Source organism: Thermobia domestica, chromosome 8 (genome assembly GCF_964235325.1).
Source record: "Thermobia domestica chromosome 8, izTheDome1.hap1.1, whole genome shotgun sequence".
Lineage (NCBI taxonomy): Eukaryota > Metazoa > Arthropoda > Insecta > Zygentoma > Lepismatidae > Thermobia > Thermobia domestica.
This window is the reverse complement of record NC_137461.1, coordinates 69,613,938-69,626,810: the sequence shown is the minus strand read 5'-3', so window position 1 is coordinate 69,626,810 and position 12,873 is coordinate 69,613,938. Positions and strand designations below refer to the sequence as shown.

Below are 12,873 nucleotides of genomic sequence, written 5' to 3'. Positions count from 1 at the left end.
ATTAATAGAAACTGCCATAAGAGTGTTTACAATGCACCTGGTCTTCTGATATGTCCAATGAGTATATGACAGAAACAACATTTAAACAGTGTTGGAATTCATTACAGGTTACAGTTTTACACATAGTTTTCAAGCCCTGCAGAGCGTTTTATTGAATCATGATGTTTCGCATTTTGGCGAGTTTATCATTCTAAAAGGAAGCGTTTCTTGACATATGTTTGTTTAAAAAATGTTGGTTCATTTGATATAAGGAATGACCTCCTTATTCCGTGACCTCCCGGAGTTTGGTCACTGAATCTCTAAACGTACTGTACCAAAATATATTTATCATACTGTTTCTCCAACTATGTTCCAAATGTGGGGGCCGCGGTGGCTCAGTGGTAGAGCGTTCACCTCTAGTGCTAGGGGTCTCGGGTTCAAACCCTGCTCCCGCCAAGTGAACTTTGTGGCTGACAAACACCGTGTGCGTGGGTTTTCACCGTTTCCTCAAACTTTTTTCATTCCACCATTTCATTCATCTCTCATCATCACCGTCTCCTTTAGTCTAACCGGCATAACCGTGGGACGTAAAACTCAAAATTTTCATTTCATTTTCATGTTCCAGATGTGCTGCAAAATGTGTTTATAACTTCGTTCTCAAAATGTTTGACAAGAAGAAGTGTTTTGGATAAATTGTACTAGAACACTACAAGTATTTTGAGAATTAATGCTTTTTAGATGCAACAGAACAAAATTTTAATACTTTTTAACCCATTTTCTCCACAGAATCTGTTATGAAAGTGTTTAAACATATTTTTTTAAACAGTGAAACCTCCATAAGACAACTTACACCATACATTCATCTTTGGTAAATTCACGATGGTGTCCACGTGGATTTCCGTATTTACAGCGTACCAGTAGACACGATTATGCCTGTTTATTATGGCATTGAGTTTGACTGTGGCCTTGGCAGACTACACGATAATCTCTGCAAGTGTCTCCCTGCTGTCTGTAATGTTTTGAAGCACTTAGAGTCCGGTACTCTAATCTACGAACTGGATCGTCCTCATGTATTGCGGTGCAGGAATCTTGGAATGTAGATCTTCCTCTTTACAACGCATCAAAATGCGACAATCATTTGCGCGACTCATACTAGTATGGTTTCACGGGCACATTGTTTCACAGGCTTCTGTGGTCAGGGAATGAATTGTTCTATCACAGTACGAAACTTAGCAGGACTTGTTGCTGTAACAAATCGTCCAGTGATTTTATATCGCACATGTGTGACACAACTGTCGGCTTCAAATTTATCATAAATTCGAGTATACTAATTGTTAAATTTGTGTCTAGTTGAATTCCAAATTCACTCTGTCATTGTCATTGCACGTCTCTGATGGTTTGGTGTTTCAAATGTACCACCTTAAGACTGCCTTCCTTTTTCAAATGTCAGCCTTGTAGTCATGTTGCTGTACTTACACCAGCTACACAAAAGAAGAAAATGCAATGTAATAACATTAAAGTATAATATTACTTCAAACATTAAAGTATAATATTACCAAAAATGAGACATTTCCGTCAATGCATTTCAGAGATATTGACAGTTACACAATTATTATTATTATTATTATTATTATTATTATTATTATTATTATTATTATTATTATTATTATTATTATTATTATTATTATTATTATTATTATTACTTTGAATTGCCAGGTGTTTACAGTATAATACCCTAGAAAAATGATTGTTCTTGTGTTGAAATAACTCGCTAACAATGATAGACAAATTAAGTTTTTTTTAAAAATACCATTATTCTTTGCTATGGAAAACTAAGATAACTGAATCGACATTTTGCGGTCTAAGGGTTAACGTGTCTGCTTCCTGAACGCGACATCCCAGGTTCGATTTCTAGCAAAGGGAATTCTATACCATCCGAGTAATGGTTTGATCCCATTTTAAACAACAGACCTATTCTCACCAAACCTCGGTGTTGAAAAGGAACGTTAAATTCACTTAATAACTCAATCCTATGTTAGGAGGCCGCGGTAGCTTAGTGGTAGAGCATTCATCTCTGGTGCATGGGTACCTAGATTCGATCCCAGTTCTCGTCAAGTGAGCTTTGTGGTGGACAAACACCGGGTGACATCCAGAAGTCCTAAACGGCAGAAGTCCTTAAAATATAGGCACTAGACCTATATTTTAGGACTTTTGCAGTTTAGGACTATTGCCGTTTAGGACTTGTGCTGCGGTATGATTTTTAGGACTTGTGCCGCGATATGATTTTTAGGACTTCTGGCTTTTAGGACTTGTGCCGTTTAGGTCTTGTGCCTTTTTCATTCACTTGCTTTAGTTCTGAAATTCGCCACCACCACACGAAATTGGGACGATGCAGCAACTAGTTGGCAAAAATGTTATGAACGTAGCTAATTCCAACAGTAACAGCTATATTTGTACTGCTAAGATTATTATTATCACTATCTGTTCTGTACTTATACATGAATTACATAATACAACCTATTTCATTCTAAGAATTAATTACATAATTAGTTAAGAATTTGGATTTAAACTGCATCGGAAATGTTACTGTTCATGTCAGTGGCCCTGAAAACTATGGATTCACACTAATATCGATTATTTTGCATCATTTTAATATACTGCGGGGATAAATTTAAATTGTTTAAACGGCATCGAAAGTGTCACTGTTCACCTTAGCGACGCCAAAATCTATGGATTCACACTAATATCAATTATTTTGCATCATTTTATGTACCTCCCTCAATTTGCGGGAGTAAATTTGAATTTAAACGGCATCGAAAGTGTAACTGTTCATCTCAGCGACCGCAAAAACTATGGATTCGACACATAGCGGTCATTTTCGATCATTTTATACATCTTCCTCTCCTTCCCTCAAGTTGCAGTGATGAATTAGAATTTAAGCTTCATCGAAAATATCAGTGTTCATCCCAGCAACCCCGAAAACTATGGGTTCGACACTAAGATCGATAATTTTTAATATATATCCGCACTTCCTTCCTCCAAGTTGCACCTTCAAAGTGAAATGATAAAACCATCTCAGGCCCCGAACCTCATCTATGTTGAAAGTTTTTGTCGAGATCAGTCTGGTGGTTCAAGTGTTGTTAAGTTACAAATAGAGTAACTTTCATTTATATATATATATAGTTACATTCTTTTATTTCTAGTCTAGTTAGTTACATTCTAGTATACTTTCATTTATATATATATTTATAAAAAGCTCAGCTATTGCTTCTGCACTATTTCAATGGTTCGTACTTTAATACATGCCCTCCTCAACCATGGTTGCGGAATTGATTAAACGTAATGTTCTTGTATTAAATAAATGTATTTAAAATATATCTTTCTCATTAATTTCAATTAAGTTGCTTTTCAAAGATCCTCTAAAATTTCAGTGACGCACTATGGGCTATAAGCCATTAACTTCTATGGCCACCCTGCTACAAACTACAGACTTAAATATTCGATAAAGCATTTCAGTAGTAAGTAGTTGCCACAATACCAATATGAACGTATTTAATTCCAACGGTAACAACTATGTTAGTAACACTAAAATTATTATTAATAATGGTAACGAGTAAGAAGTAGTTAATTACGAGTATGACAATTATTTGGTACAAAAAGACTTCTGTACAAGAAATATATGTGCAAAAATATTTTACTTCAAAACAACACAAGGAAAGCAAAATTCATGACGTACATAACTAAAACACAATATTATGTTACTAATATGAGGTCAATGGTGTGGAAATAGAGAAAAACAGATATTATGAAAGATCTGGGAATCACATTTGGTAGGAAGTTAAAATTTTGTCAACATAGAAATATATCATGGAAAGAGCAAGAAAGGACAATAGGCTTTATTTATTTATTTATTTATTATTTCAGAACGATAGAATATGTATTTATACAAATAACTTGTAAGAACTAAGGTTCTGTAATATGAAATAGTATATCTAAAACTTTGACTAACAGATTGACAGTATTCTTCTTACGGACGCGATGGTAGCGCCACAAGAGATTTTTTTAGGACTTCTGCAGTTTAGGACTTGTGCCTTTTAGAACTTGTGCCGCGAAATGATTTTTAGGACTTCTGCCTTTTAGGACTTGTGCCGCGATATGATTTTTAGGACTTGTGCCTTTTAGGACTTCTGTCATTTAGGTCTTGTGCCGCGAAATAATTTTTAGGATTTGTGCATTTTAGGTTTAATGTCGTTTAGGTCTTGTGCCTTTTAGGACTTCTGCCGTTTAGGACTTCTGCTGCGTCCCCCTGAGCCACCGTACATCCTCTTAAAATGCTATTCAAGAACTTTAAAAGTGAGATTGCCTTTGTTTTCATTGTCAGCAGACTCGCATTTCTGCTTGCTCTAGCTTCACGCATGACTTAGTTTGGTCGCCCTGTTGGAAACGTAGTATATTACAGTAAGTTGTTGGTTGGTTAAAGTTTAAAATCTCATTTCAGCACCAAGGATATACGAGACAGGACCTACTGCTTAAAGCAGAATCCGAATTGCTACTCGGGTTTGTATCCAACACAAGAACCCTCATCGAAAATAAAACTTCAAAAGACGTTAGCCATGAAGGGGCGCTACATTAAATTGTCCTACAATATTAACAACGCAATTCCTTTTCTCTGGACTACTGGAATACAACAAATTTTCCATATTTCTTATAATGCAAGGAAACACGTTATGTAATTCGGTTTTGTAACTTTTTGGTATTTCATATTATGTACTTTCAAGCCCTGTAATTTAGAAAATAAACGCTCGCCGAGTTTCTTGCACAATTTCGTTCCCTTTGTGAAACATCCCTTTGTTTGAATCTGAAACAATGTTAATAATTTTTTTAAGAAAGTTCCCTGTCTTCATTACGCATTCTAAACATGAAATATGGTTACTCAAGACTTCTGAGACGTTGTGTTCTACTCTGTAAATGTTCTAATAGTGCATAAAGTTTCTTCACTCAGAAGACGTGTCGGAAAATTAATAGATAATAAGCATAGGTACATTCTACCACGTACAATCAAGTGTAATGTCCATGTGATCCTAAATGGTAGCACGCGTTGGAAGTGCCTGAAATATGTAACATATCGATATTTCTGTCCTTGTTCAATTGCATATCTGTCGGATTAGATACGCCTTCTTCTTGTTCACTTTAGCCATAGGTTTGTGGGCAACATGGAAATTTTAAAACTTTTCTCTCGCTTCGGAGAGCCGTTTTATACTTTGATAAGGCCTCTTCTTCGTAACTGCGTCTAGATATTCTATCCTTGATCTTCCTCTTTCTGGTTTTCCTTCTGTCAACACGATGATCCAATCGGACTACCGAATAAGATGTCCAAGCATGCTGTTTCTTCTTTTTCCTATTATCTTCATGATATCATCCTTTATTAACTTCCTTTAGTACGTCTTCATTTCTTTTTTTCTTTCGGTCCATGATATGCGCAGCATTCTGCGCCAACACCACATTTCAAATCTTCCAGCTTGGATATTTCAGCTTTTCTCAATGTGCACGTTTCTGATCCATAAAGCGCCACGCTCCATACCAGGGTCTTAATAAATCGTTTACGAACGTCCGGCGACACATTTCTTGATGTTAGTAGTCCTCTTTTCCTGTTGACAGAAAATAAATTGCTGCATATGATGTTTCTTTTTAGAACATTTCTGTCCTTGTTAGATTGCATAACTTGTGCTTCCAGTTTGGATTCAAGGTACATGTACCAAATGTTATTCTGGATGTAACAACCTGAAAGAAATAGAAACCTATTGAGTCAAAGAAATCAGGAACAGAAGTGGCACGAGAGTTGATACACTTACGAAACATCTATCAGTTGAATGTGCTTCACACGATCGAGTAGAGCATTTCTCGAACTGGTAAAAAAGTGTCACATTTGTCAAAGAAGAAACTTCATTTGTTGAGGGGCTTGGTTGAAGGTGGAAAACAGTGTAACCAAATCGAGGACACTTTTCCACATTTATTGTTTTTGATCGATTGAAACATTTATAAATGTGTTTAATCGTTACCTAAAAGTTACTTATAAAGAGGCAGTAGGCTAGAATCATGTATCCTCATTTGTTATATTTTTTTCATCTGCCAATAAAATGGAAACATTTATTTTGAGGTAGAAAGTATCATGTAAATTCATATCATAAAAGAATATAGAATTCTTCTGTACTAAGAGGATAAATAATTACAATCAAGAATCTAATAAAAAAAACAATTTAAGTTAAATTGTGCTCAACAAATTCTTAGCTGTTGTAACCCTGTTTATGTCTCTGATAAAGTTAAATTTCAGATTTTCTAAATTCTTTGTTTATTTCAATAAAAACTTCATTGAACTGGTTATGTTTCGTATATATCGAGAATCTGTTTTCACATTCAAGATATGCTTACAAGGAAGGGTCACGCAGTGGCTCCGCTGAGATCCGAACGAGACAATTGTGTTTGCATTTGAAATGCTATAACTAGATGAATCCCAAAGTTATACGTGCCACCGGGAGGAATATCGTGAGTTACAACATATTTTGTAATGTAAGAACTACAAAAAAATTACATGGCAGAATAGTTTGAACCGAGTCATTTGTTCGGAAACGGTTGGGTAAGTGGAAAACTCGGCCAACACGTATCCCATCATTTTCAACGACAAACTTTTTGGGGTAAAAAACTTTGCCCCAGGGTCCCAGAAGGGGTCCAACTCAAAATTTTCAAATGGCAAGAGGGGTTAAGTGGCACATCATTTGAAAGCTGTTCTAAAATGAAAGAAAATGCAGCAGGTCTCGACTCTCTACAACAACCCTGTGCAAAATGGCGACGGGTCAAAGTGTAAACAAAAACAATTGAAAAGTCCATGGTCACCCCTATAAATCGGAAATGGTGAGACAAATGTGAAAACAAAAAAGGATGTGTGGTATTATTTTCAAAGTATAACGATTTAAGTGAAAACGTCTTGTCCCAGGGTCCCCACATGGTCCCAGGTGGGGTTTAACTAAAAAATTTCAAATGGCAAGAGAGGTAGGACATCGTTTGAAAGCTCTTGTTAAGTGAAAGAAGAAGGAGCACGTCTCGACTTTCTACGACAACCCTGTCCAAAATTGCGGTGGGTCAAAATGTAAACAAATTGGAAAACAATCCAAGATGGCCGCTTAAAACCTATATCGAAAGGATAAGCATACCAAACTGCTGAAGCTAGGAAAACAAATTTGGCATTAATGTTGATTAGTAAGTGACTAAAATATGCAAAATGTTCAAAAACGCGACATCTTGAATTCAAAATGCCGCACTATGTATCGAACGCATATCCAGCTCACACCACTGGTGTTGGAGAAGTGAACGTTTATGGTTAGTAGTCCACAAAATATCAGAGTATAATCTGTAATCCAATATAGCTGCCAGCGTGAAAAATGAGTTTGTATATAAACATGTTATTTCTTGGAATACTGTACCAAGCCAACAAAGTTTGACGCAGTTCGATGTACTGAAATGATTTACATATGTTTGGTACTACTTGTCAATCTTGCAAATGATTGTTTTTTTATTTGGTATTGTTTGAAGTATTGAGATCAAACCAACGAATGACATACAAATGTAACCATCACGAATACGTTACAATAGGGGCAGCAAGTTCTTTCTGTATGAACTACGTATGACAAAATTAGAAAAATACCCCAAGGTATTCAACTTTTTTTTTTTTTTTTTTTTGCACTATGAGTAGGAAGTCATAGTTGTGTGTTCATCGCATATTCGTTATATTCAAGTAAATAATGTCGAGAGAACCGTGAAGAACGTGCATTAAGAAGAAACCATATATGTGTTGTTATCGAATGAAATAATAGTTGAAGTGAATCGAAATTCAATTGTTCTTTAGTCTTCCTAGTATTTCTAAATACATAATAGAGAAAAATAGAGATTTAGATTTGTACTGTTATGAATGGCATAGGTTTTAAGCGGCCATTTTGGATTCAAGGTGGCCATAGTTTTTCAATTAAGCTTTTATTTACATTTTGACCCGCCACAATTTTGGACAGGGTTGTCGTAGAAAGTCGAGACGTGCTCCATCTACTTTCATTTAACAAGATCTTGCAAACGATGAGCTTCTTAACCTCTCTTGCCATTTGAAACTTTTTAGTTGGACCCCACCTGGGACCCTGGGACAAGACGTTTTCACTTAAATTGTTGTACTTTGAACATAATGCCAGACTCCCTTCCTATTTTCAAGTCTCACCATTTCCGATTTATAGGGGTGACCATGGACTTTTCAATTAAGTTTTTGTTTACATTTTGACCCTCCGTCATTTTGCACAGGGTTGTTGTAGAGAGTCGAGACTTGCTGCATTTTCTTTCATTTTACAACAGCTTTCAAATGATGTGCCACTTAACTCCCCTTGCCATTTGAAAATTTTGAGTTGGACCCCTCCTAGGACCCTGCGGGGGACCCTGGGACAAAGTTTTTTACCCCAAAAAGGTTGTCGTTGAAAATGATGGGATACGTGTTGGTCGAGTTTTCCACTTACCCAACCATTTCCGAACAAATGACTCGGTTCAAACTATTCTGCCATGTAATTTTTTTGTAGTTCTTACATTACAAAATATGTTGTAACTCACGATATTCCTCCCGGTGGCACGTATAACTTTGGGATTCATCTAGTTATAACATTTCAAATGCAAACACAATTGTCTCGTTTGGATCTCAGCGGAGCCACTGCGTGACCCTTCTTTGTTAGATACTTCGTTTGATGTTAAAGGATCTTCTATTTAGAATGGGTCGAAATGTTCAGCTATTTACAAGTTACCGCATAGATGTACAAAGATCTTACTTGGCTTGTCGTAACAGTCTCTTAGATATCATGGATCTTTCCTTGTATACTAAAATATTCTTAGAATGTGAAATATTTTCATGTGTTAATAATTTATCTTTTACGATATCGAAAAATGTGTTTAAAATATGTGATAACCTCAGACATACCAAGGTCATCCTTTCGACATTCAAGAGACATTTTCTAAAATTTTCCAAGACTAGAAATTTTCCTAAATGTCTCTTTGGATTACTAGAAAATGTTCTTAGAATGTCCCAACATTTTTCGTATATTTATTGCCCAACGCTTGAATGAAAAAGGAGTGCAGTTAGAAATTCAAAAATTTTACATTTCTCCGTAAACTATCCTTTATACTTTCAAAGAACACTTATAAAAGCCTACAGTTGAATTCACGTGTCGATATTAGCTGTTCGCTGAGAAATACGATCCACATTTTGCGTGAATGGTGCAAAGTAAGGTGCGTACATTTTCAGAAACGGTGGGTAGAAATTCAAATAACCAAAAAGTTATGAGTATCTGAGTTAGTTCATTGTAGAAACTGGAAAATTCCACTCAAGCTATGCAGGTGCGCGATCTCTCCTACTCCTATAGGAAAGTACGTGCAATCATGAAGTAGGTAAGTTGGCGCAATACATTCATTCATTGAAGGTAATATCAGGAGAGATTGTGCCTCCGGGATAAGAAACATATTATTATTTGTGACCGTCATATTAGAGAGTGATAAGGAAACATGCGATAACTACAGGTTCTTTCTATAGGTAAATGTTTATTACAAGATGGTTTCATAAGTAAATGTCTATTTCAAACTGATATATTACTTTGGTTGCACAGTTAAGCAATGTATGTACAGTAGAATATAGATGTTTGCTCTAAGTTTTCTTTTGTTTTTAAACCATATTTTATATTGTCTTCACACAGAAATATGCACTCTCACCTACTCATCTGCGCAATCTCACCTACCCCCATTAGGAGAGATTGCGAAAAATAAGGTTTTTGAAAAAGGGCCACCAGTAATAACACAAACATTTCATTAACAATTGAGTGTCTGTTATTGTGCAGAAGGTACTCAACAATACAATGCTTCATTCTTAATAACAATGCATCATAAATATTCGTTCTTTCATGCAATTTTGTTGCGCGAACTATCCTTACTTTGCGTTAGATGTGTATATCCATACAAAACGGATATTTGTTCTTGGATGTGTGTTGTTTATCTTTTCGATTGATTTAAATTAACGGAGCACCTATCTACCGATGATACGTGATCTACATTTTAACATGGATTCGAACCTTTGGTGTTTTTACCTTGGTTCGAATCGTAGACCTATACGTATCCTAGGTCAGGGGTAAAAGTGGATCTGAAAAGATAGGGGACGGTAGGTAGCGGCATGACGTCACGCCGTCCCCCTGCTTATCTTTGCCCATTGTAATTTTCTAGGAACTGGGGGACGTCATACATTTTATTTGGAGGTGAGGGAACGCCGTTACCCCGCGTTTCCCCTCACTTTTACCCCTGTCCTAGGTACATATTAAGTTTCAAGTTGTCCAGTTGGATTACCGACGGGAGGAGAAGAGACGAGACAATTTTCGTGGTGTTACAGCGCTTTTCCTATAAAAACAGATACACTTTCCGAGATTAGACAGTCTTAACTCTTGCCTTAGGCAACGTTATTATCCAGATTTAATTTTATGTTTAGAACAAGAAGTACAAACCGTAAAAGGAATGACGTGTTATGCAAGGCAATTTGACATACATTGAACCCTGAGTTACAAACTTAGTCCGTTCCATAACACTGTTCGTAATTTAAAGACAAATAAGTACCATTAAATTAAACGAAACAGTATGAGGGCTAAAGAACATAAAAGTGCCAAAAAAATATGACAAAAAGCATTTTTTGAACACGAACTCTGACAGGTAATGTTTACAGCAGACAGGCAAAACCATTCTTATATTGACCGCTACGAGTTGTGAAGCCTGGGCTCTACACGAATGATAGAGCTGCTTTCGGTCATATGTGTGTGTGATGCATCAGAAGAATTCGGTACAATTCCTGGAACTGCCTTCCGAACGCACACCTGAGAAAAAATGAAACAACAAAAGTACACCAACAACGTTGCCAACTTAGAAGACATGGTAAAGGAGCGACAAAAAAAAAAAAAAAACTTAAAGCAGTATAGCACAAACACTGACAATTCTTTGAATTAAATAGTAACAATAATAATAGCAAAATAAAATTGGTAACAATAATAATGGTAACAATAAAATTGCGACGACAACAATAACAATAAAACGAAACTTAGCGGGAATTCGACAACACTACATCCTCACGAGATGTTCTCCGTATAATACTGTTCCCCGAGAGACAACACTGGCAAAATTTCATGGGTAAGGGCTGATGATCGGGACACACCCTCGTGTTCTATTGGGTGGTGAAATTGGAAAATCTAGGTCAAGCTTCACGACTCCTTGCGACCACTATAGATGCTTGGAATTGTCGGTATAGGCGTGTGTGTGCGTTCATATTCGGAATTATTGTTTGTAAGCCTAGAGAAAAATTGTTAGCAACACGTGGGGTTCGTAGTTCGTGGGTACACTGTATGCTTAATTCTTACTTGTATATATAACCTAATTATTTCTCATAGACATATTTAATGTAATGTAAATCTTTGATTACATATATTAATGTTTCATTCTTTTTCTATCCTTTTTTTTCTTTCTATCTTCTGGGATTTTAATTGGACTTATCCACTTCTATCTGATTACGTTTATATGTATTAGTATCTTTATTTTGAAGTAAACAATTTAGAAAACTTCCATACTCATGTAAAGTTCAGTTCACATTATCAAAAATGTCACTACCGAAGACATGTGTAACTGGGAAAAACCAAAGGTGTAGTAAAATATGTAATGGACATAATCCAAATGCGTATTCAATGATCCTAAAATGTCTACTCATAAAAAGAAAAAGAAAAAGTACGGGACAAGAATGAACGACCAAAAACTCCTTTAGTTTTAATGGCATTTTTGGTCGCTTATTCTTGTCTCGTACTTTACCTACACATCGCTGACTAGAGAGAAGAAATGCGAAAATATTTTCAACCCCATTTTAGAATATATATATATATATATATATATATATATATATATATATATATATATATATAGTTATTCATATTTGATATCTATAGATTTTAACTTTGCATTTTGTTTGTTTATTTATTGAAATTTAAGTGTCCCTTCAGCACCGAGGCTATATGAGATGTGGACTTGAAAATTTCAAGTGGAATCCTGCAGTTTTGACATTTTTAGTGCTCTCCTACCGGAATCGAATTCGGGACCACGTGAACCAAAGGCTCACGCTGTAGCCACTAGACGAGGAACAAAGTGTTTCTTTAATCTTGCAATTTTTTTTGTGATTCAATTCATATCTATTACTCACACTGTGATCATTTACTTCTCAAACATGTGATCTAACTCGAAACATGTTACACTGAGATTGATCGAGTATGTATCGATATATCGAGTTTCAATTTCAATACTATCGATCTTTAGTAGAGATGCGTACGAGATAAAAGTTGAGAGTGTCTCGTCTATAAAATGTATCGTAAAATGAACCTGTCGTCTCGAAAATGTATCTGTTTCTATTATGATAGAAAGGTTTTTTTTTTTCTCGTCTCAACTCCCGTCACAAAATTCTATCTCGTTTCATTTTTTCCACAACTCTATTTTTTTTAGTGTTCTTTACTTGCATTGTAAATAATTCAGAAAATTATTTATTATCATTATTAATTTTATTATTATTTTGTTACAGGAAGAAGGAATGCGTCTAAAACAGGACGGGGGTCCTGGGGAAGGTCCGGGAGCTAGGCTACGCATGTAAGTATTACAATTTGTATAGAAACGTAGTAGATAAATAAGAAAATATACCGATTTCCTCTACTAATTAAGTTATGGTTATTGATCTTTTAATTTTTTTTAATCTCTCTTCTTATTAATTTTAATTTAGCCTTTAATACTTTCTGTATTCTACAATAAAATTTTATA

The 12,873-nt window shown here is 35.5% G+C and overlaps 1 protein-coding gene across 2 annotated transcripts in view; it reads left to right on the top strand.

Moving 5' to 3' along the window:
- Nucleotides 1-12,873, top strand: part of Schip1 (Schwannomin interacting protein 1) — a 523,495-nt gene that overhangs the window by 243,564 nt on the left and 267,058 nt on the right. For both annotated transcript variants that reach the window (XM_081768603.1, XM_081768604.1), the window contains exon 2: nucleotides 12,641-12,705. In XM_081768603.1, coding sequence (XP_081624729.1) covers nucleotides 12,650-12,705 — 56 coding nt within the window. In that variant the 5' untranslated portion in view covers nucleotides 12,641-12,649. The remainder of the gene's footprint in view (nucleotides 1-12,640; nucleotides 12,706-12,873) is intronic.